The sequence below is a fragment of the Siphateles boraxobius genome, unplaced genomic scaffold (assembly GCF_051911475.1).
Source record: "Siphateles boraxobius isolate OS27281-9 unplaced genomic scaffold, OSU_SipBor_1 29, whole genome shotgun sequence".
NCBI lineage: Eukaryota > Metazoa > Chordata > Actinopteri > Cypriniformes > Leuciscidae > Siphateles > Siphateles boraxobius.
Window position 1 is genome coordinate 20,825,156 of NW_027508908.1, and position 26,888 is coordinate 20,852,043.

The window sequence follows — 26,888 nt, forward strand, 5'->3', positions numbered from 1 at the left end:
ACATTACTAGAGCACTCATGTATTGAGTAATACTTATTGAGTTATGGATTAACTAATGCACACCAGCGCCAGGACATTGAGGAACTCTCGAGTGTCGAAGTGCAGGAGAGTTCGGATGTAGGGATACACTTCCTCTTCCAGTGCAGCCTCCACCGAGTGCAGACGAATGAGGAACTCAAACACCTGGAATAGATTCAGAAATACCATATTAAATGCACAACACTGCTTTTTAATGAATCCTGGAAGTACTGTATAAATTGATAATAAAGATATTTTTAACTCTAATTAAGGATGAATGATATATCACCATCATATTGCTTGTAGGCAGATATTGGAGGGTTTTTTTTAACTAAGAGGTAGAGTATTGGTCGATTCTGGATATATACGTAATTGCAGATACTGCTGTTTTTTGTGCATTTAGATTACCTTTGCTGTAATCTAACACTTAAAGTTAATCTTTAAAAACACTAATTAAACAATATAATTTTTAGCAAATCTCCAAATGAATATCCATTTTTATACTGTATATTATAATGTTGTGATGCCTAAATTAATTTATTCACTGTTCAAAATGTTGGGGTTGATACAATTTGGAAGAAGTCTCCACAAAGGCTGCAAGAACAACAAATAGTAAACCAGTAATATTGAGAGATATCACTATGATTTAAAATAGCTTACAATATTAATATGTTTTAGTGTAATTAATTCCTGTGATGTGACAGCTGAATTTTCCGCATCATTACTCCAGTCTTCAGTGTCACATGATCCTTTAGAAATCAGTCTAATATGATGATTTGGTGCTCAAGAAATATTTCTTATTATCATCACAGAGAGTTGACAGTTGTGCTGCTTAATATTTTTGTGGAAACAGTGATACTTTTTTCAGTATTCTTTGAGAAATACTGTATATATAAGCAGGAAAACAAACGTTTTTGTACCAATGTAAAATTCTTTAAAGTCAATTCTGATCAATGCAACAACTTAAATTTCCTTTGTTATGGCATTTGTTTTGATGTGTGCCTTATGCATGTATGCATTATTGTGTAACCATGAAAAGGTAACTATTAAACCCCCGGTTTAACAGACAAGGCTTAAGCCTAGTCCCAGACTAAAATGCATGTTTGAGCAGTTTTAACTGAAAGCAACTTGCACTGACATATCTTATTATAAAGAAATTATAAACTATTTAAATATGCTGATGATATGGCCTTAGTTGGTCTTTTTTATAAGAATGATGCTGTGTCTGATTATTTAGCTCAGGTTTCCAGGCTGGAGCAATGGTGTAGGTCTAGCTATCTGTCAATTAATGCTGTGAAAACAAAGGAGCTGATTTTACATCATGCAGAACCATCCCTGTCGCTTACTCTCTGTGGTCAAACAGTGGAGATAGTAAACAGTTTTAAGTATCTAGGTTCACACGTGGATGATAAATTGAGTTTCACTGAAAATACTGATTGCATCTGTAAAAAAGCTGGGCAGAGAATGTTTTTAATTAGGACACTGAAGGAGTTTGGTGTTAGTCAAAACATCCTGGAGAAAGTGAATGTCAGACTGATAGAGTATTCTCGTGTTTAATATCTCGGTCTGGCTCGGTCACTTAACACTTAAATTTTTTTTAAACAAAAATAAGTTGGCCAGTCCTGTACAGCTCTATATAGAAAGGCCCTGAGCATCATTGAGGACAATAAACAACCCCCTCCATATTGAGTTTGTGCTGCTGCCTTCAGGACAACGATACAGAGTGTCGTGTAGTCGATCTAGTGTCGTGTAAACTTCATTTAGCCAAGTCTGCAAAGCCGACTCCGTGTTAAAAATATGTTAGACCTATCACTTCTGCCACTAAAAATTGCTTTATTAATAATCTTCCTGATCGGTTTCATCATCTCTGCATCCCAGATAGCTTAGAAGAACTCGATATTGCGACATAAACTTCTTAACACTCTCCTTTCCAGCACTTTAGACACAGTTGCTCCGTTGCGCTTAAAGAAAATAGTCCAACGCCGTGGTACAACGAGCACACTCAGGCCCTAAAGAGAGCAGCCAGAAAAATGGAGCGAAACTGGAAGAAAACAAAACTAGAGGTATTTCGCATTTCATGGAAGGAGAGCTCGATTGCATACAGAGAGGCTTTTAAAACTGCTAGATCTACTTATTTTTCAACCCTATTAGAAGAAAATAAACAAAACCCTAGGTATTTATTCGAAACAGTTGCTAAACTGACGAAAAATAAAGTTTCAAGCCCAGAAGTTTGCAAGCAGCAAAACATTAATGACTTTATGACCTACTTCACTTATAAGATTGATAATATCAGGAAAACAATTATAACTATGCAACCGTCTACTACAGTATTGCATCAGACAGTGCATTGCAGTCTCAATGACGAAAAATTCGATTCATTCATTGCTATAGGAGAGGAAGAATTTTCTAAACTCGTTAAATCATCTAAATCGACAACATGTATGTTAGACCCTATACCGACTAAACTATTGAAAGAGATGCTTCCAGAGGTCATAGATCCTCTTCTCAATATCATTAATTCATCTTTGTCATAAGGATACGTACCGAAAACTTTTAAGCTGGCTATGATTAAACCGCTTGTTAAAAAAACACAACTTGATCCTACAGAATTAGTCAACTACAGGCCGATCTCGAAACTACCTTTCCTGTCAAAGATACTAGAAAAGGCAGTATCCACACAACTATGTTCCTTTTTAGAAAGAAATGGTATCTACAAGGATTTTCAGTCAGGATTTAGACCGTACCATAGTACTGAGATAGCTCTCATTAGAGTCACAAATGATTTGCTCTTATCATACGATCATGGTTGTATCTCGCTATTGGTGTTACTCGATCTTAGTGCTGCATTTGATACTATCGACCACAACATTCTTTTAAATGGACTCGAAAATTATATTGGCATTAGTGGAATTGCACTAGCATGATTTAAATCATACTTATCTGACCGTTATCAGTTTGTAGCAGTAAATGAAGAGATGTATTATCGATCAAAAGTTCAGTATGGTGTACCACAAGGATCAGTACTAGGACCGTTGCTGTTCACTCTGTACATGCTACCCTTAGGAGATATCATTAAGAAGTATGGCATTAGTTTTCACTGTTATGCTGATGATACTCAGCTCTATATTTCATCAAGCCCTGACGAAACTTACCAATTCACCAAATTAACGGAATGCATAGCTGATATAAAAAACTGGATGACTAGTCATTTCCTATAACTTAATTCTGAAAAAACAGAGATTCTAATTATTGGACAAAAAAATTCCTCACGTAATAACCTAGAATACTGTCTAACACTTGATGGCTGCTCTGTCAAATCCTCATCGTCGGTTAGGAACCTGGGTGTGTTCTTTGATAGCAATCTTTCATTTGAAAGTCACGTGTCTAGTAACTGTAAAACCGCATTTTCCATCTAAAAAATATATCTAAATTACGTCATATGCTCTCAATGACAAATGCAGAAGAATTAGTTAATGCGTTCATGACATCAAGGCTAGATTATTGTAATGCCATTATGGGTGGTTGCCCTGCACGCTTTATAAACAAATTACAGCTTGTCCAAAAAGCAGCAGCTAAAGTTCTTACCAGAACCAGGAAGTACGACCATATTAGCGCGGTTCTGTCAACACTGCATTGGCTCCCTATTAAACATCGTATACATTTTAAAATATTGCTGATTAGTTACAACGCACTAAATGGTTTAGCTCCCCAGTACTTGAGCGAGCTCTTAACACATTATAGTCCTTCACGTCTATTGCGATCTCAAAATTCCGGCCAGTTGACAATACCTAGAATATCAAAATCGACTGCTGGCGGTAGATCCTTTTCCTATTTAGCACCAAAACTTTGGAACAAACATCCTAACATTGTCCGGGAAGCAGACACAGTCTGTCAGTTCAAATCTAGACTAAAAACACATCTCTTTGGCTTAGCATACACATAACACATTATAGACTTCTACTATAATTCAATGTTAGGCTGCATAGTTTAGATCAGCCGGAACCGGGAACACTTCCCATATATCCTGATGTACTTTGTACATCATTAGAAGGATGGCGTCTACGCTAATATTGGTCTCTCTGTTTATCCCGAGGTTTACCGCAGTCCGCCGTATCCAGGCCGTATCTGGATCTGATGAAGGACCTGTGCCTGGACACAACGACAACACAGTCCTCAAGTGTCAACTAGTCTCTCCCTTGTGACGGCCTCCTTCCCTTTACCTCTGTACTGATAAAACATTGTCGGGATAATTCCGATTCACGTGGCTACGCGGAAGCGATAAAAAATTCTCAGAGCCACCAGGCACTGTTTTATGCAGATGAGCGGCCGGATAGCATTAAAGAATTTTCTGTTAGAACGGTGTCGTGTTAGCAGCCCCTAAGTTAACAACTAATGATCGTTGCGACGGAAGTGAATCAATCAAAACTTTAGCTGGACAATAACTTTATTCTAGAGCTGCTGTAAAGCCAAACCAATCAATGTTACTTTAATTTCCTATTATCACTGTAAAGCTGCTTTGAAACAGTCCGTATTGTTAAAAGCGCTATATTAACGAAGATGACTCGACTTGACTTGACAGAGTGCCTCTGGCAAACAGGAAGATCTATAAGCAATCTTTTATACCTAGTGCAATAAATTTAATGATTAAATCGCACTAAATGGTATTTTACTGGACAGAAAGTATATCATACACGGTGTGTATGGGGTAAACTTCAGTGATGTGATGTGATGTGATGGGCAGAGAGATGTACTGTACGGCACCGATGTGATATGATGTTGGTATGTTTATATATGTTCATGTTTGTATAGTGATGTTTTTATAGGTCTGGTGAGACCAAAAACATTTTTTGGACAATAAAGTGGTATTCTATTATATTCTATTAAAATATGTTTGTGCCATTGTTTTGTCTCAAGATGCACATCAGTAATGTTTTTTTCTAAGGTACGTTTATAAAAGTCACTTAAATCCCATAATTGAACTAAGGCCTAATCCTGGCTTAATCTAAGCCCTGTCTGTAAAACCGGGCCATAATGTATTAACTGAGCTTGTAATTGTTGCTAAAAAGATGTAATGTATGACAAGGAATTAATGAACACATTATGAAAATATGAATTCTATAGGTTTCAAGTGAAGTGTTAAAAAAAAACACTGTAATATTCAAATCTCTCTCATTTGTTCTGCATATATACTCGGGGGCCAATCCCTCTACACAATAACTAAATCGAAATTCAACCCATTCTCATCGGAGTACAGTACAGGGCTGACTAGTTGCCATGGTGACCAGGTGGTAGAGTTGCCCACTAGCGTGTGTGTTTGTGTGAGAGCAGCACGTACCAAAAGGTTAGTCATTATCTCCTATTCACACACACATTAAAAGATGTAATTGGGCATCATTTGAAGGTGCTCATCTTTGCGACGCCAATGTTGTGTTTTACAGCTGGGAGGAGGATGGGCTCAAGGACACGGACCTGCAGATATGACACTGTGTGTGTGTGTGTGTGTGTGTGTGTGTGTATGTGTGTGTGTGTGTGTATGTGTGTGTGTGTGTGTGTGTGTGTGTGTGTGTGTGTGTGTGTGTGTGTGTGTGTGTGTGTGTGTGTGTGTGTGTGTGTGTGTGTGTGACTGTAGAGGAATGTGTGCATGTGTGTCAGTGTGTTGAAGGATCAAAGAGGAACAGGAGTCTCTCTGGGCACATGTGTCTCTTTGAACATGACCCCTTAGGGCCCAAAGATGATATGCCAAATTCACACACAAGATCAAAAATCCCTCTCTCATTTTAATACTCCCTGCATAACTTATATTGTATTGTACTTTGTAAACTTCTGTGTTCTACATGTACCTGTATATACATACATACATACATATATATATATATATATATATATATATATATATATATATATATATATATATATATATATATATATATACATATTTTGCACTCAAAGAAAATTCTGTAAAAATGGGACCCTATGTACGGTTACTATTTTACATAATGAATCATTTTACATAATTGTATTCACAAATATGTGTTTTCATAAGTGCTTTGTTGTGTTTTAGGGTTAAAAGGAATGTCTCTAAACTTAACCGATAATGTCCTGAAAGAAAATTACCCGCACATTTTCAGTTTTTCTATGGATCTTTCTTCTTGCAGTGTGTATACTGCAGCCCATCTTGAAACCCAATGCTTTTTTCCCAGAACATTTTGTCTTGTCTGAGTACAGATCATTTCTACACATCATTGAGGTAAACAACCCAGTCTGTCACGCTTTTCACTCAAACTTACAGAGTTTGACAGCACTCTATGAGAGTGAGAGAGTGAGAGAGAGAGTGAGAGAGAGAGAGAGAGAGAGAGAGAGAGAGAGAGAGAGAGAGAGAGAGAGAGAGAGAGAGAGAGATAGAGAGAGAGAGAGAGAGAGAGAGAGAGAGAGAGAGAGAGACTAGCTTTTGGTTGTGTGTGAGATCCATGTCTGTATTTAAGTTCCTTTGGAGGTTGTCCATCCCTGAACGAATTGCTTGAGCACTTTGGATGGGCAACAAAGAGGAAAAAGCCCTGCTGAGAGCAAACTGCTGAGAATACTAAACACGCACGCGCTTCTGTTTTCTATGGGATCTGTGCTGTATAAAACTGAGGCAGAAAGAGTGGCGTGACTCATACAAACAGAACAGACATGAGTGTTGTGGTGTTCAACTGTATGTAACATGAGCGTGTGAATGCAGAAATTAGCAGTACACTTGCTAACCAAACAATACACTTTCGCTCAATGCTATCTGGGTTTAATCAAACTAGTTACCTGGTTTTTCACCTGAGGCACCAGATCTTCAGGAATGTCACCTAACGGATAGGCACGTCCTGCCAAACAACAGCTGGCAGAGGAGAAAGAACAGATGTGTTATGGCCTGCAACTGTGCATTATTGCAGTACTTGCGTACAAAGTCACCTCACCTGATGTACACCAGCAGTTTATTTCCCATCACAACATGTTCATCTGTGATGGGAAACAAATGGAAAATGTGATTATGTACACTGCAGTTCAGCATTAGCTGATTTCAGAATTGTTTTTAAAATTTAAATTTTTTAAATCATTTACACTGTTATTATATTATACATATATCATCTATTAATATCAGTGTTCTTGGCAGATTTTATACATTTTGACCATAGTAATGTTACATAAATATTTATATAAAAAATGTATAAATACAAATACAAATGTTTTTGCTTCAATTAACTTATAATTATTGTGCAAGTAAATAAATAAACAAACAAACAGTGTTCACATTGTCTTCTTGCCTTATTCCAATTCACTATGGTAAGATTAAATTTACATCATTTACTTTTGCATATTTATGCGTTCTTAAATGCATGTTAAACAAACTCAGAGATGGAGTTTGTGTGGAGCAGCATTTACTCTGAACTGAGACACTGTGCAAAATCATAACGTACAAGAACTCATTGCCGAACACACAGTGCTAATATTTATTTAATTATATCACAGCCTTTGTGATTTGATAATCGCAAGCCACATGGCGGTTTTGGTTTTATTTTGACTAGTTCAAAATATTATTTTGTAGTTCAGCACTACAACTATCATTACTATATTTATAAATTAACATTAACCTAAACTAATAAATGCTTTACAAAATTGCTAATTGTTAGTTAATGATACTCTCTCCTTATGGAGGATCGCTATACCACTGTACAGATAAAGCGTTGTGGATTTTTTCGGTTCGCGTACCTACCCAAAGTGATAAGATAAAATAAAATTCTGCATCAAAATTTATAGACAAGACAAGTAGTTTGTTTAGGCATGGTTTGTAAGGAATTACAAACCTGCGCACATATATTCAAACGCACATAACTATTGAATCAATTCTTAATGCGCATGTGAACGCCATCAGCGTCTATCACAGGTTCACGTTTAAAGTCTGTTTAGAGAGAGCGGTGTCGTCTTAGCGGCCCCTAATTTAATAACAAATGATCATTTAGATGGAAGTGAATCAATCAAAACTAACTTTAGCTGGAAAAAACATTTTTCAAGAACCACTATAAAACTAAACCAATCTCTGTTACCTTAAATTATATGTTTATCTCTGTAAAGCTGCTTTGAAACAATCTACATTGTTAAAAGCGCTATATAAATGAGCATGACTTGACTTGACTTGATACCTAATCCAACTACTCTACCAAATCAAACAAAATCCATTTTTCAATGCACAGTAAAAAAAGAAAAGAAAAAGAAACGGACATTTTCTGAGATAGCTCCAGCCATAAAAAATGGGGACATCTTGTCACCGTATGTGGGATGTGTTTTTTTATGTAGTTCAGGTGTAGTTCAGTTCTCTGTTCTACCTGTGAGAGGCTTTCCTTCTTGCAGATGAGGACCAATTGCCTGAAAGAGTTTCTGGAAAGCAGGAAAAATAAAAGTAAAATAATTTATTTAACATAATATTTGTTACAAGTCAACAAATAAGTAAATGGGGTCCCTTTTGATTTCATTCTTTAACTCTTAAAGTGGTCATGAACTGCATTGTTTTATTGTTTTATAATGTTTCCTGGGGTGCACTTATAATGTTAGTGTGATTTACATCATTACATCAAAAATGGTCTTAATTTAGAAATAAAAAGCATTTCTCCTACCCTGATTTTAGCCCTCTGATTTGCACACATGCATGTATAGGCTACACACCAGAGCATTGTGAGCAAAGCGGAACGGTGTGACGCTTAAATAAAACTTAAATATACGTTTCATATTTATGTTTGAATTTTTTTTTTTTAAATGTCATCTATGTTGATATGAAAATGGAACCGCATGAGATTAGTAAGATAGTGTGACAAGAGGAGTCAAGAAAGAAAGATGGATGGTTTTGTTTTTTAGAAATCCTTTCTTTAAAGTGAATTTCATTTAGTATAAATTGTATCTTAATTTCAATTAATGTTTCATCAACCAATTGCCTGGATTTAATAAATAAGCAGCAAATATAGCAGACAATATAATCAGGACACGGAGGCTTTATCTTTGCAGCCGACACCGACACAGAAAACACTAGTTTAATAATAAACAATTAAAATGTCTCATGCATAATCATTACTTTTGCCGGTTATTTGTGGCAAGCTTTATGCGTGCACTTGAGATGCGGAATAGGCTATATAAATTGCGAAAACGCTCATTATGGTTTAGTATTCTTTCCCATATATATTTAAGTAATTAAATTAATATAAATATGCGATTAGACTAATGGCTTAAATTAACTACTACTAGTCGACTAAAAAAAAACTTTAATCGTGCACGGGCAGCCCTAGGCCTACTTATTTCATATATTTTCTAGTGTGCAGATGACGTAGTCCCCAGCACGTTGCAGATCAGCTCAATCCGCACAATTGTAGTTAAAAAGTATGTATATATATATTTTTTTTTTAATTGACCTATCGTTTCGCTAGATAAGACTCTTCATCAGCTGCGATCGTGCACAGCATTTTCAAGCACTTCAAAGACCTTTGAAACTGCATTGATTTGGACTTCAAAACAGTGGTTGTCATTGAAGTCCATTATTTGAAGATAAATACAGAAATGTTTTTGTGGCGAACAGGACGAGGCGCGAGGCCGGTGGCGTAAGTGTTAATGAGCGACACCTGTGGGACGCACCGGTCTCGCATCTCTCACGGAGGAGCGGAATAATAAAGGAGCGACAACGTTGATGATCGGGAGAGGAACAGGCCTGTGTTTTATTTGTTTGATTTTGATTTTGGTAGCCAGCAGTCGTCCGCGAGGGGCTGCTGGCGGTTCTTTTTGTTTTGTGTTTGTTTTATTTTAATAAAGTATTTAGTGTATTTAGTATTTAGTAAAGTGAATGTTCGCCGGTTCCCGCCTCCTTCTTCCCTGAACTTTGCAACAGTTTTCCTCAAAAAACTTATTTAAGAGTAAATTATTAGGAAATTTTCATTTTGAGGTGAACTAATCCTTTAACGCTGTAGTAAAGCGTGCGGTAATCATCTTCAGCTTCAGCGTGTGCTGCTCATACAGCAATGCACAACTAATAATGATTGGGACTGTCATTTTAAATTACAATTACATAACATTATGAAGAGAAGAATATTGTAATAAAACATTGTGAATTAATTGGGTTTGGTTTCCGTGTTTCATCCCGTTGCTCCAGGAAGAGCACGTCCACAACATGAGTCATTCTGAATGGCACCTAACTTAGTTCACCTGTGCATTCCCGTCATTTTGTGCAGATATAATTTGTTATATTATGTTTATTTTGTATGTATCTGATTAATCTCATATAGGATGTGTTTCTTTGAGTTAAATAACGCGCTAGCAAAGTACTCCAGTTTACCGGTGTTCATTTAGCGCGCAGCTCAAACAGCAATGCACGACTAATAATAACTATGATTGGGACTTTCACATAACATGAGAACACAATTTTAGTAAATCGTTGTGAATTCATTGGCTTTAGTTGTCGTTTTCAAGGCGTTATTCCAGGAAGAAAGTACACATTCGCATCTGAGGCGGCGTTGGTGACACATATTAGTCAGTTTGAGGAACATTTGCAGATCCAGTCATGCTGTTGTTGCAGTAGACACATATTGCAGTATTAAGGCTTAAAGATTAATTGATCGTTAAATTAAACGACGATTGATCATGGAAATTTGAGAAAATTAACATCCCTAACTGAAACCAGTGAACATTTGACAAAGGACATCTGACTGTACATTGAATCATTACATAGTATAAATCACTGGTCACAGATCAGGCATTAGAATTAAAACATTTCCTTGCATGTTGTGACATTTATGTCGAGTCCATATCTTAAAAGCCAGTTTGCAAAGCCTGCGCGACTCCACATTGAAATGAACTGAGCCATTCACATTGTTAAAAATAAATAACCACATTCCTAGCATTAAGATCCTTTGAAAGGTAATGTTATTTTTAGTCCAGTGATCCTGTATCGCTCTCTCCTAACACTCACTAACATGCCAGTGGGCGGGGCCAAAGTTGCAATGATGAAGTGGTCGTTGATTTTCTTCTGCAGAGGCGGTCTTTATCCTATCTATTACATAGGCACATTCCACAATGATTCTTTCGCTGGGCTTGGTTACAATAAAAGCTGTTTTTGGACTAATAAGGAAGTTTTCAGTCCTGAAACTTACAGGATATTCTTATTATATGATGACCTCTTACAAGTCAAAAGATAAAGGAAAATTAGATTTCTTAGTTTATGACCTCTTTAAAACATTTCCACAACATAATGCAGCCTGCTGAGAAAGTGTTTCTCATATCGTGTTGAAGATGAAAATGTATACAACACTGTAGTCTAATTTCCAAGACATGGTCACATAATCCAGCATAACACACACAAGTGTTTGGTCAGTGTGTATTTGTGTGACATTTTGGCCATGAAACAAATGAATCCCTTTCTCGGTCGCCTTTCATCTAGGGTTCAGAAGATTCCTCTGACAACAAGCCTTTCATCTTCTTTTCTAGCCTAATGGTTAGAAACACACACTAAAAACCCACACTCTATGGGCAAAAACTCACGTGTACACATCAAAAATGTGCACACACACCCTTGAGGTGTCCCCAACGGCTTACCGGGTTTCTGCTTTATGTGGCAATTAGACCATCAGAGTGTGAATTAAAAGCTGGAATGCATAACATTTGCCCAGTTTTTGGCCCCAATTTGCAGTTTGGACGAGATCATGCTAGTTGCCGTATGTCAGAGCCAGTCTGCAGATTTTGGCCATTGCTCAGATTCTGATTATTTTTAGCTTCAGACTATGATTCCATCCAGTTGGATATCAAATGTGTTTGATATTTTGAGCTGTTTTAGAAGACATTGTAGTGACATATTGTATCAGCCCATTTACTTAAAAGGTTAGCCATACTAATTTGCCATACTGACCACTAGAGATGCGCGGATGGGCTATTATTTCACCCGCAACCGCCCACAAAACTCATCATCCGTCCGCCATCCATCCGCACCAACGTTTTTGACTAATTTTCCCGTCCGCCATCCGCTGATACAAGGCGCTGCTGATGACAGCCACAAGACTAGAAACTAGGGCTGCAACAACTAATCGATAAAATCGATTATAATCGATTATGAAAATCGTTGTCAACGAATGTCATTATCGATTAGTTGGTCTGCTTACGTCACGGGGAGCGTTTACTGGTACGCACACACACGCAAGGTCTCTCTCCCTCAGGCGCTCTGCCGAGCGAGCGCGCTACACGGTTTGGAGCAGTCTCTTCTGTCTCGCATGCGCGCTCTTGCTTGCGCGCTCTAGATTTCGGGAGTTTGAACTAATTCGCGGGCATTAGGGAGCCGCAATCAATATGCGGGAGACTCCCGGGACTTCCGGGATGTCTGTATTTTGTCTCGAGCATCAGGTTGTGCAATCAGTTCGCTCGCAACGTAAGTGATGGATTAAAATAGCGCTACCGCAGAAATAGGTTAAATTAAAACGGTGTTTACAAAGTGAAGCACTAAATATAAAGGCAGTTAATAACAGCAGCAGTAAAATATTGTTTTTTAGTCACTGTACTCAGTGGTTTTCAGCGAATGCTTGTGCACTAATGCATAATTTCTCCTGTCCTTTACTCAAGCCTGTTAGCTTGCTGGGTAACGTTACCTCCATTCCGTTCTCTTTTTATAGCATTTGTCTACTAAGTTTTAATTGTTTTTCAAACGCGATCTACTGCGGCTCTACATTCACACAATTGTTTTCAGTCTTTCTATATTTATTTAATCAATTTATCCTTATATTATATTCTTTTATATATTATATATATAATATATATTATATTCTTTATCCTTATATTCCTTATATATAATTAATTTTAAATAAAAATTAAATGAATTATATATTTTAGATGTTTTTAGTTTGTTTTTAGTTCAGATATTCACATCTGAACAACATGTCTGTGTAAATTTGTTTTAACAAAAATTGTGTTAAAACATAATATGTTGGATATCATTTTTTTTAACAATAATCATGTTTGTCAACTTGCCATCAGCAATTATCATTAAAAACAATGCAAATATTGATATTAGTAAAACTCAATGTGTGGCTTTTGCACTTTTTAAAGTACACTTTTACACATAAATACCCTGATTTACGGTTTTATTTAGTTATAATAAAAAAAAATCTAATTTAATTTCTAGCCGATTAATCGATTAATCGATTATCAAAATAATCGTTAGTTGCAGCCCTACTAGAAACCGCCCGAATTTAATTCAAATATTTTTTTCCGTCACGTCATCCGCCCGATCTGCGGTTTATCCGCGGAGTCCGCGGCTATAACCGCCAACCGCACATCTCTACGGACCACGTCAACCAAGACCGAATCAAAAAGCGCTTGCCTTGATTTCTTCGCGATTCATAACAAAAAGTCGCCACAGCAACTTCTGCAGTCAGCTCTGGTACATCCGTGTTTGTTTTCATCTGTAATGTGTCTCCTATATAAAGGTGCATGCTTCTGAATGAGTTTGTTCCATTCTGAGTGCCATGAAAGTGTGTGATCCTCACTCATTTAGTGTATGAAGATCCCCAATTCTTCTCAATAACCATTTACAAATTTGGCAAGAGTACAATGCCAAGTGTTTTAAAATCTGTTCAGATTGAAAAAGTCGTGTAGTGTATTCCAGCCTTAAAACACTTTTTTAGCACAAAGCACATTGAACACAAACAATCATACCTCCATGGGGCTGATGTAGTCGTTCATGCCACTGTTGAAGACGTAGATCATAGCATCATACAGCTGGTTATCCCAGCACATCTGCACCACCTACAAGCATCCATGTTTTTAGGTAGACATATGTTGACTCGTAATACAGAAAAATACGCACATACACACCTGTTGTATGTCCAGGTTGGTGATGTCCATGTGGACCAGGCATCCCTCCACACTATCCATCATGCCATTCTCCTGGAAGTAGCTGAGGAGGTCTCTCATGACAGGTGCAGTCAGACAGCCAATCCGCTCGCTCAGAATGTAGGGCTCCAGACTCTCCAGAAACACACCCCTGGCCACTGAGTTTTCCACCAACCGAGGGTAGATTTGGTTAAACAGTAGGTCCCTGAGCAGAAAGTATTGAAGTAATGTGATTAAAAAGCAAGACTTGTTTGGAAACACAATATTATAAAAAGCAGAATACACAACAGTAGAAAATAAACGCAGAATCTTATAGTACATGTAAAATCCTACAATTCATCATCAGAATATCTAAATGTGTTGGTGAAAATTGCTTCAATAGATCAAAAGATCGCTCAGTGATTGTTTTGATACCACTCCATCACGAGGATAACAGGTTTTCAACACTTAACCTCTCTCACTAGTGAGATGATATTCTAAAAATAGCTATTATATTATGTTTACACCCCATTCCCTTTACAGTTACTGATCCTAAAAATTGAATTATTTATGTTGATGTAGCATTTCAAGCCTACTGTACATTCCACATCCATTAAAAAGCGTACTTAACATGGTAAAATGTACAGTATATTACACTTATATTCTATGGAGCTTGGGCAGATTGAAGCACATGCGCATGCCGCCACTAGTTCAGTAAAGTCTATGAAGTTTAGCAGACCCTAGTCTCTCTCAACCTCAGACGTCACGCTCACGGACCGTCGGCTGAACGTCTGATGCATATGGCACACTTTTCTGGAAACACTTCAGGAGTTTTGAAGTCGTGATCTAATTGGTTGGATTCAATAGGATGTCTGGGAGACGCGTGTCGCATTCTTTAGATGTACACCGGTGTGTTATTGTAGGGACATCGACATTATATTGTCACGCCCCTAAACATGACACGGAACAAAACTAACTGTGATTGGTTGCGTTATATGTCAGTCAAACGTCCTCTTGGGCAGGTCATGGCCAAGAAAAGCTGCGATAGAGTCCAGACCTTCTGCCGTCAGTCTGAAGGTCTGGCTACGAGAGACTAAGCAGACCCTTGCAATCTGGACTAGCCTTTATGCTAAATAAAAATACTCACAATATACCCATAAAATTTAATTCATGCACTGGGTAAAACGTCTTGAACGCTTTAAAAAAAATACATGGATCTGTTGAAGCACCAACCATGTTAAACTATATGCTTCAGCGCATGCAGCACAGTTTCAACCAGTATAACAAAAACTATAATATGAAAAACATCACCTAACCTGCCTTTAAGTACAAAACACAATGGAAGGCACATGACCTAAAGCTATAAATGCAAAGAAATGTGAAAATCATACAAGGTTGTCATCAACCTCCAGTCTACAAATTTCTGCAAATCTTCCTTTTTCAAAAATAAACCAAATATTATCTGTTTATAATGATCATGCAAGGCAAAATTTCACCGGCAATAGATAAATATTATAGGCAACTGGTCGCTCTAGTGAAGAGGTCTGTCACATGCAATAGAAGAGCTCTTTGATCAAAGTACAAACACTGAACACAGTATACAAAGCCTTAAAATGAGCATACAAACTACAGCTACAAACTATATGCATCCTTCAGTATAATGCATTAGTGACCGATTTGAATTCTGAAATTGAAAGTATTCGACTGATTAACTGGAAATGCATTTAAAAACAAACCTACTGTGATAAGGGCTTATCAGTTACTGAGGCAACAGTGTCAGAAGCACCTGGAAAGGGAGAGAGGAACAGAACTCTATACTAGAAAACAGGAAGTGATCACAGGGGTTAAAGTCTCTGTGGTGACAGTATGATAGGTAGTGGGAGTGTAAAGCTTGTGTAGCTCATAGATCAGCTAAAGACTGTATACACCAATATTGTGAAAATTAAGAGGTCCTCAATTTCTTTCTTTTTTTTACAAAAGCTGTGAATCAATTTTTTTTTAACTATATATATGAACGTTTTCTGTGATTTATTAATTATTCATGTAAGTGGTTATAAATTAAATCATTAAAAATTATTTAAAAAAATATTTACACATAAAATGGAAGTAGTATCAACATAAAGTATTTTAAATATATAGTATATTTTTCTTTAATGTAATCTTCTGATACAAACACAACAATGCTGTGTGAATATAGTGTATTAACATTATATTTGAAACCCATTTTAAACATGAAATAGTCCTAAACAGCAATTTATAAAATTTTTGTTAATTTATTAAAACAATTACAGAATATAAGCAATCTTGATCATGATCAATCAAACATAATAATTATCACATTATAATAAAGGTCACATTTAGCTTTGCCTTAATTTACTTTACTTACTAAATAACTTTCAGAACTCAAATCTTAATCCCTAAGCAGCCGAATTAATTTGATCCACAACTTTGCAAAGTCACGCAGATCATTAAAGAACACAACAAATGAGAGTCCATGTTTACACATGTTTATATGCAGCCTTATAATCTTTTAATAATACGATTTATAGCTCAAAACTGTGAACGCCTCATTCAGAAGAAAAATCCAACTGAGCTTCGGTCACGCTGGGGTTAAATAAAGACCTAAATAAAAGTGATGGATCTATTTGCAAGCAGTGTTTTAAATCAAAATAAACATAAGGTACAAACTTCTCAGGTTCTAAGAAAAAAAAAACATGATAAACAGAACAACCACAATAATAATGACAAGATCTGACAAAGAATAACTGAAAAAGAAGGTTTTAGATACACAGGGAAACACTAGGGACCAAACGAGGTAATAAACTAGACACAGGTGTGACACATGAGGGCAGTTCAAAAACCATGGCAACAAATGAACATTTATACCTTTTCAACTAAAAATGCAAATCTTTTTTTTATGCATTTTGGCCAATTATTTACACAACAAGGGCGTTTTGGGGGCCTGAAAACGGGTTTCAATGTACAAGGTTTTGAAAACGATATCGGTCTTGTCTCTGTGTAAACTACAAAATTGCAAATTTGTGAAAATGGTGACGTCATATACATGCGTATTACATAAGCTGTGTCCCAATGTGAAGGCTGCATCCTCCGAAGGCCGCGGACTTCGAAGAACGCAGCCTATTCGTCCTTCGAAGGACGCACCATGTAGCCTTCGCATGATTTCCTTAATTGGCAACCAGGTGTTCCAGATTACCGCTCCTGGCGCCAAGCAACGGTGCGAGAGTACAGCTGCCATTTTGATAATTCGTTTTATACAATTGAATAAACAGGTATGGATCCAGAATTGGCTATTGTCATTTTTTTTGTTTATATTTTACTGGAAGACATGGTGAGGATGTTTCAGTCATGTATTTTCGGCTTTAATAGCCAAGATCATGGCCAGAGCTGGTTTGCTGCGTCCCAATTCAGAAGCTGCTTCCTGAATTGCCAGATTAGGCTACACCTTAAACTGTTCAAGTATTGGGTGTTAACTTTCGTAAATAATGTAATGAAAAGAAAAGAAAACATAGCCTACATAGGCATATGGTTCAAATGTTCACTTATATAGGCTACCTTGATGCGATTTTGTAGGCTAGTGTATTATTTTTTATTATGTAGCATAAATGGACAAATGATGAATATGGTAAATATATATTTCAACCCCGTATTATGGAGGGGAAACCCTCCATCTGTAGGAAAAAACAAAACAATCCGTGGTGATGGTTGTGCAATCCGTCCCTTACTCACAATATTTTATTATAAAAATACAAAATTTTATTTGTGTAAACTCACAATAACAAGAAAACTTTGTGCTTTTGTAAAATAAAATAAAAGAATCGGGCGCGCTTTCATGATCGCCATGAACTGAAGCGCCTCTCAAAAAATTAACTGAAACAAAATATAGCCAACCTATACAAAGCTTGAAATGTCCACTTTTAAACTAACAAATTCGAATATAATTTCCAGGTTCTAATTTGGCCTTAGAAAACCAGTAAAATCGATTTTTTACCATATTCATTTGTGAATATTTCAAATATTTAATAAACGGGAAAAAAGTCATAAACAAAAATCTGAAAATACGTCTATTTATTTTTTTGCGCAGCATTTGGTGTGTACAGTTCAAATTCAAATTTTGGTGCTCAACTTTGCGTTTTAAAAATAGCCTAACAGCCGTTCATTTTTCGTTTTTCAATTACGGGTTAAAAAAAGAAAAACGAGTGGACGCAAAGGTACATGGACATTATATTATTATATTTCAAATAATGTAGGCTATTTGTAGAAAAAGTTAGTCTTGGGTCCGTGTACTTTTGCGTCCATTCGTTTTTGCACAAATAAAAGTAGGCTAGTTGTGAATGATGTATTATTCTTTTCTGTATGACCAGAAATGGAGTAAGTTCTTTCCACTGTTGATATAAAAATGCATGTTGTTGAGTCCGCGCCTCCACAGCCACACTCCACACACACACTTGGATATGCGTCAAAATGTTGTGTTAGGCTATTTATGACAATCTTAGCCCTGTATTATTATTGTCTAACCATTTATTATGACTGACATTTGACAAATTGCTTTGTTCCTTTTTTTGATAAAAGCGGCTTCTATGCAGCCTAAATGTACTAATAATAATGATAATTATTATTATTTGTGTTTATAATTATAACTATAAATGAATTCACTGAAGACAGTCATATGTTAATCATAAAATAATTTATGAATGTTTTAATTTTATATAAAACCTAACCTTGTGTTTGTGTTATATTTCTTTTTTATATGTGAAGTCTTTTTTTGCTTATTCTATTATACTGAGCTTTTTTCTCCCATAAAATGGAGTTTTAGAAAATTGAAGAAATTATCAATTTTAAAAAATCAAGTTTATGCAAAGCATCCCTCATAAACAGGTGGCCTGGTTGAATCATCGTGGGCACGATTTGTTAAACCAAGGGAAGTTTAAGAATTCGTGAGTACAGTTTATAAACTGAGGGGAAGGATTGCACAACCGTGGCCACGGATTGTTTTTTCCCCCAAAAGAGACTTTCCGGGCTCCGTACTACGGGAATATAAAACCCAGTTGAATATAAAAAAGTGCAGTTCAAAGTTACTCCCACTCTTCATCGGTAGCTGTCACAGTTGCTAGGCGACAAGAACAAGCATCCGTCATTTTTTTTTAATAAAAGTGGTGTCGTCAACGGCCCGCAATGACTTATGGGGTAGGATCGGGTAGGATAGACCGCGAAGGATCCATTTATGCATCCTTCCTTTCACGGGGAAACGAAGGGTGCATTTGGCGTCGCTTTTGAATCAGGGTAGCCTTCGTTGCGCCGCGATCACGCAGCCGGCCTTTGAATACGGCCTTCGAAGGATGCGAAATTGAATTGGGACAGCCTTCATCGCGCCGTGGTGACGCAATCGGCCTTCAAATGCAGCCTTCGAAGATGCAGCCTTTGAATTGGGAACATCCTTCGTCGCGCCGCTGTGACGCAATCAGCCTTCAAATGCGACCAATCAGCCTTCAAATACGGTCTTCGGAGGACGCAGCCTTCGTCTATAGGTGCGTAGTTTTTCTTCACAAAGTGACCTCGCCATCTACTGGCCTGGCATGCATTATACAGCATTTTTAGACGTATTCGTGGATCGTTATGGCAACTGTACGTGAAAAAAAAAAAGCAAAGAAAAAACTTTTCCATTTTTAGTACATCGTTGTGGTGTAAACGTAGCCTAAAACAACAGGAAACTGAACTGGAAACAGTGCAAATCAAACAAGATCACAACAAAATTCAAACCCAGAACAGACTTGACAGCTTGATCCAGAAGAGATTTCTATATGTCTAAAAGAGATTTCTATGTCTAATAATCTGTTAAATATAAGAACAAACGCAACGGAATCACCTTTTAATCAGACTAGTTTTAGACAAAAATTCCTTGTGTACACACACAGTTTATTTGAAAACCAATAGCCATGCGGGCGGGTGTAAAAAAAATTGACTACCTTTATTTTGAACATTTTGAATGATTCAAAGTGTGCAGAAGACTAGATGGAGGAAAAGTTTTTAAAAAAAGAAGAAAAAAAAAAGAAAAGCTTTCTGATGTCAAAATAAGAAACATGTAAATTACAGATCATGTAATTTGGGTTGACACTTTCAATGTGAAAAAATAAGGCACAGGATTTCCCCATCCCTATTCCCCAACACTTTCCGTTCTGAGCCCTACCCTCCATCACTAGGGGAAAAAAAACATTGACATAAGAAAAACAGGACAAATTGAGTTCTATTTTGATTTGATACAAGACACTTCATTTATCTTTGATTTCTGATGAAAGAGTCTTTACATGTACATGGTATCAGCCCATATTTAGAGAGCAAATAAATCTGAAGCTGAGTGAAATTTATTTGAAATGATGAAATTTTCTGCATGGCTACTGATGCCTATATGGTGATTAGAAACTTGGCCCACACAGTTACAGTGAGGGGTTTGTGGGAAACAGGATGGATGATTTTATGATAGCATTGTGGAAGTCAAAGTCATTCAACATTATTATTCATATAATTTTTTTCCTCACCTATTTCTTTCACAGAGAAAGAGAAAGAGCCCAACCGAGTAAATGTCAAAATATGTGTGTAAAATAAAAACAAAGAGAGAGAACAGAGTGCCAAGGACCACAGTGGGAAACTAAATTACCTGGGGCATAATTACGAGGTTGAGATTTAAAGGGTCATGAAACACTAAACTACATTTTATGAGATTTTTTTTGCACGCAAGCATCTGTTAGTTTTAACTGTAGGATAAAACGGGTTAATTTTAAGCCTTTTTGAACCATTTACAAATTTAAAATCTGTATCAGCAGGATGTGGTGTTTTCTTGCAACTTCTGCAACATCTTCAAACTGATGACTAATCGATGTCTCATAATTATTTATAAGACTGCATGTCCTTATCTTATGAGAAGACGCTTCTCTTAACTATTTAAGAAAGCACATGTTGATTTCCTTTGACAGATCTGTAAAAAAAAAATTCTGACAGTAACAATGTTTTCTATTAAAACAGTAACATACTGTAGAAAAGAAAGCATTGTGGCCAATAATTTTCATGGTAAGCAACTGTTAATTTACAGCCCATTTTCAACACTAATCTACTCTATGTATTACGGTTTTTTACTCTAGTCTATAATACTAGGCTATCATGTTTTATGTTTATATATTCTTTCTATAATAAACTCAAATACATGATTTTGGATATTTCACTTAAGCAGTGTTGAGTGCATAATGACAGAAATTTCCATGACTCTTAAAGATTTCATTCATTAAATCTATTTATTTTTTTATTTATTTTAATAGTCATCGCAATTTTAAGAGTTTTCCAGGTTTGCCATGACCATGAACTAGACCCCCCCATAGCAATTTTCCACCAGAATGGTTCGCATTCGGGATCTGGGTCGGTCCCAAAGAAAGATCGGCTCATCTCCGGCCCTAAAAACGTGCTGGTCTCGGACTGAGTCAGAGAACGGGGGGCAAAAATACTCATGCTATGTCAGTTTTATGAGAGATGCCAGTACACTAGAATCGCTCCCAGTATGTAAAACATAAGTGCCGCACTGCCTGCACAAACACCGGGACATGCAATGTTTGTTTTAACACTAGTTAGTTATAGTCAGGTAAACAACATGTTGCAGCATCAGGTCACCGTTTGTTTGTCAAGTCTTTGGAAACACGCAATTAATTTTTAACAGGCTCCAGTTTTCCGGCTAAGAACTGGCCAAGAATGGGCTCTGGCTCCAGAACGCAAACCATTCTGTTGGAAAAAACCTACCAGAGACGCGTTTTGCTCAAGAGTGACAGGATCTCACAGTTCGTCCCAATATGACAGAACACATTGCCCTGAAGGGGACGGGTCTTCGAAAGCCCCAAAATACACACACACACACACACACACAACAATGTCAACACACAGACACACATTCACACATTTATGTTGAGAGACTCTGGCATTCTGTGAACAGCAGGGCTCTTTAAACAGGACAACATCAGGGAATGCATCAACACACTGTAACAACTGGCACACAGTGTCACAGCTGTATATTTCACATCTAGAGACAGCACTATTATCTCATCTCTATACCTCAAACATGAGTCAACAGTGTATATGAGGACAAAAGCAGAAACCATCAAACAAGCACATACAGTAAATTAGACATTTCCTTGCATAAACTTTCCATCTATGCGTGCGTCATTGACAATAACAATGTCCAAGATAATAAAAATGAGAAATTGTTTCAAAATCTAGTTTAAAAACAACATCTAACATGTGAATATAAGCCAAGTTCTGAAATATAATAGTTGTATTCAGTTTGGTTTCATACATTTTTAGGAGGAAATAAAAAATAAAATTGTCAACAAATATTCCATATGTGAGTGACATGAACATAAGTGACATGTCTTTTGATAAATAAGTCAAAATTGACCTTGACATACATTTACAGATGTGGTCAGAATTATTGGCACCCCTGGTAAATATGATCAAAGATGCCTGTAAAAATAAATCTGCATTGCTTATCTTTTGTTCTTTCATTTAAAAAATTTGCAAAAAAACTAACCTTTCATTGAAGTAATAGTATTAAAGGGGTGTGTGTGGTGTGGAGGGGAAGATCACATTGTGAAATAAATGTTTCTCTAAAACACATTGGACACAATTATTCATATATTCAGTTATTAGACACGACTGGAACTTCAAACAGGACCTGGTTCTATGGTCAGATGAACTAAAAAAGAAGAGCTTTTTTGGCAGCAAACCCACAGGATGGGCTAGGTACAAACAGGGATAAAAAGTACCCCATGTCCACGGTTAATATACTGCTGGATCTTTAATGTTGTGGGTCTGTTTTTTTGCTGGAGGTCCTGGACATCTTGTTCAGATACATGGTATCATTGATTCTAGCAAATACTGACAGTTGAAAAAATCAATACCTAATGGCCTCTGCTAGAAATCTTCTGGTTGGATCTTCCATCAGGACAACGATCCAAAACAAACATCAAAATCAACAGAAAAATGTGTCACTAAGCACAAAATGACCTGAACCGTATAGAAAATGATTGGGCTGAACTGAAGAGAAGAAGCGCCAACATGGATCTGGGAATCTGAAGAATCTGGAGAGATTCTGTATGGAGGAATGATCTCTGATCTCTTGTCAGGTGTTCTCCAAACTCATCAGACATTATAGGAAAAGACTCAGAGCTGTTATCTTGGAAAAAGGAGGTTGCAACAAGTATTAAATAAAAGGGTGCCAATAATTATTCGGGCCAACGCGCTTTGGAGAAAAGCATTTATTTCATAATGTGACACCCCCCACTTTCAATTATTTTACTTCAATAAAAAAAAGTTAATCAAAAATAAAAATAATAAACAATGCAGACTTATTTTTACAGCTATCTTTGATCATATTTACCAGGGGTGCAAATAATTCTGACCACAACTTTATAAGGGACTTAAGGAGTTTATGATTTTCTTGTCACACATCAAGAAAGCTACATATATGTTGGTTTAACGCTGAGTTGGTTCTGGAAGACTCATTCAAATATTATTATTATTATTAAAAAGACTGAGAACTGCAGAAGTAGATGAAAGTTAACCACCCAAAATACTCGAGCTCTATCAGTTTTATTCAACTTTAAATTTCCTCTACCTGATAGATAACGGCAACTGCTGCTTACAGCTATATCATTTCCAGATGGATTACCATGGAGTGTCTGGTCATGTACAACACAATAACAAGGAATTACATGAGTGTATGATGATAAGAGAGGAGAGGCAGAGAAGAGTAGAGGTTGAAAGCATGAGGCAGGTCTGATAAAGGCAGCTGCTGACCTTTACTGGCACTGATAATGCAAGAAACAAAATTACACAGGGTGGGAAATTGGCCTGTGATAATATGAGATGAGATAATATAATATGAGAAACACAACACAGAGCATTGTCATCCGCTCGACTGACATTACCACAACATCTGATTAACTAAAAGAACACAACCAATGGCAGTAATACAACATTCCCCTAAGTGTACAGCTTCTTTACACAATCTAATTTCATTGTTCTTAATATATTTGAAGAACTGTTGTCATCTACACTGTATTAAGGGTTATACCACAGCTAATCTGGGAAACAGGTGGTATAACTTTTCCCCAGAATTTCAGTTAGAAGGAGTTGAAACTAGTTGCTTAAAGTCAGTTGACAGATTTCACAGAAAATCAGTGTATGATGGGCTAAAGACTAGCTTCAGTCTGTTCTCATTTGTCACACATCTAATAGAAACTAGAATCTTCTGAAATCATACAGCAGCTCTGGATCCTGAAATAAGTGAAGAAGATTATCTGAGTAAAGTGGTTTACACACAAGTAAGCTAACGTGATCACTAAACATTAAACTGCCTAATGTTACAGCGAAACATGTCAAACCACAAAGAGGTATATGACTTTGTACGCGTTGGGGGTGTTGATGGACTCAATCTACTTAATTATGTTTTGATCATGGATCTGAATCTGATCGAGGAGAAATCTTTGTCAAAAACACAATTTTCTCAGCTTTTTGTTAGTTTTTCTGTTTATTTTTTTTTTTATGAAACATCCCCACATTCAAGTGTTGATAAAAAAAAAAACAAAGCTAAATTTTTTTTAGGGGGTTAAAAGCAGAGGCTCTGTTCTTTCTTTTGATATATTGACTGTCTACATATTCACAAAACAAAATATTGTAGGAGCCATTTAATGATCAAAAAAAATGCTGGTGCTGACAGGCAAATACAAAATGGGCATGGTCAAGAGTTAATTATTGTTAACTCTTTCCAAGTGAGTTAGGAGAAAGTGAGAAATAGAAAACTTGGATTGAATTTGGAGTTGAGACTTTCAACGCAGAGGGAAAACTGCTGTTGATGCACTACACTAACATACTTTGGGGAAAAACTTTAGGACCCTGTTCCTGGATCAGAGGGAATATGAGGTTATCTGCTGACACTGACCAACACTGACACACTTCTAGAGAGAGAACAGATGGAGATGATAATCAGCACGAGAGAGAGAGAGAGAGAGAGAGAGAGAGAGAGAGAGAGAGAGAGAGAGAGAGAGAGAGAGAGAGAGAGAGAGAGAGAGAGAGAGAGAGAGAGAGAGAGAGAGAGAGAGAGAGAGAGAGAGAGAGAGAGAGAGAGAGATGTGCAGGGCAGTAATGAGATGTCTGAGAGTTTGGCCCAGGGATATGTGCTGCCAGTTTTTTTTTTGTGTGTGTGTGTGTTTATGTGTGTGGATGCATGAATCTGCTCATGTGTGTATTATTCCAAGGTCTTCACAAGCCACAGGCAATGAAAACAATGAGATTGGAAGACCATGAAGAACAGAAAATATTTATGAATTATGTGCTGTTTATAAAGATATGAATTCACTGATCATTTCTTACAGAATTTATACTATACAAACCTTGTGTGTGTGTGTGTGTGTGTGTGTGTGTGTGTGAGAGAGAGAGAGAGAGAGAGAGAGAGGGGGAGAGAGAGAGAGAGAGAGAGAGAGAGAGAGAGAGAGAGAGAGAGAGAGAGAGAGAGAGAGAGAGAGAGAGAGAGAGAGAGAGAGAGAGAGAGAGAGAGAGAGAGAGAGAGAGAGAGAGAGAAAGAGAGAAAGAGAGACTGTCTCTTCCATTTAAGTTGCAGTTTTCTCATTTGAGGATGTTTATCATTCATCATTATTTTCTAATGGTGTGTGTGCATTATAATGTTTAATCAGATCGTTTATCCAACCAAGAAATGCAGAGCTTTAAAAAGAACAAACAAGAACAATTCACCAATAAAACTATGTTTATTTGAATAAGGACCATGGTAATTTTATACTTTGAAGTTCCTTGAAATACCACATACTAAATACCATGGTCTATGATTATGTTCATCTTTCAATACAGGGATACACTCCACTTTGTATTTTCAATATTAACTAGTCGATGGATAACCAAAATGGCCACTGTATTAAAGTCCCCATGAAATCAAAATTGAATACGTTTGGCTTTTAGAATGAATGTTAGCTTTACTGTTATCTATAAGCTAGTGTGCTCCGATATGGACCAATGATTTTGATGACATCATCATGCTTTACCTTCTCATCAGATTTTCTGTCCAATCAAATGATCTCTAGAATCTAAAGTGTCCCGCCCCCTACACTATAAACAGACGCTGGATCTGCGTCTGAAATTGGTCACTTGTTCACACGGTTATTATTTTCTATATGTTGAATGGCGCATAGTGCACTATATAGGGGATAGAGAACGATCCAGAAATTGTAAATATGCTTTCCATTGGGACGAATAAAGTTTCGTTTCGTTAGTGTCACGTGAACTGCCGCAGCGCACACACATTCTTCTCCGGTCCAGAGACACGATAACACGGAGCGAATCATATGGGAACAGAACCAAAAAGAAAGAGTCCCATGCATGCACCAAAAAAAATATTTATGCTTTAGTAACAGTTTCATATTAAATCTAGAGTGGGGAATCTTTTAGACTGTGGCTGTCACAAACTGTCAAATACGGCTTTGCCGAACTCAACAGCTGGACAACTGTAAAATAAGCAAAGCGCTATTGGCTATCTTAAAAAAAGGGAGGAGCTGCTCTATGTCCCGCCCAGTCTTCCTGTTTAAGTAACCATGGCGACAGACGTGGATAACTGCGTTACATCTAACGGCACACTCACGCTGTTGTTGTTTCGTTCAAACATTATGGACCATGGCAAGCAGACTTTGGGACAAAAGGAGAAATAAAACGAGGATCAATATCAGCATGGCGTTTTCGAGATGCAGAGAGCTCCATGTCGGCAAGTAACTTCGACTTGACAGAGACGCAGCTCTAACATGTAGGCTTACTTTATTAGACAGGTGAGCAAATATACATAAAACAAATCAATGTTATATAGCTCAAAACATGATGAAATGTTAGAACATGATCAGTACTGTTGATCTAGCTTACTGCTAGTCTCATACAGACAAACTAACACACAGAAT

The 26,888-nt window shown here is 36.9% G+C and overlaps 1 protein-coding gene across 1 annotated transcript in view; it reads right to left on the bottom strand.

Annotated features, from left to right (window-relative positions):
• The window catches only part of vps8 (VPS8 subunit of CORVET complex), a 138,627-nt gene that overhangs the window by 82,525 nt on the left and 29,214 nt on the right, over positions 1–26,888 (bottom strand). The window contains exons 21-26 of the mRNA XM_077246890.1: positions 13,882–14,104; positions 13,723–13,812; positions 8,373–8,424; positions 6,966–7,008; positions 6,814–6,886; positions 64–183 (exon numbers count right to left, since the gene is read on the bottom strand). Coding sequence (XP_077103005.1) covers positions 64–183; positions 6,814–6,886; positions 6,966–7,008; positions 8,373–8,424; positions 13,723–13,812; positions 13,882–14,104 — 601 coding nt within the window. The remainder of the gene's footprint in view (positions 1–63; positions 184–6,813; positions 6,887–6,965; positions 7,009–8,372; positions 8,425–13,722; positions 13,813–13,881; positions 14,105–26,888) is intronic.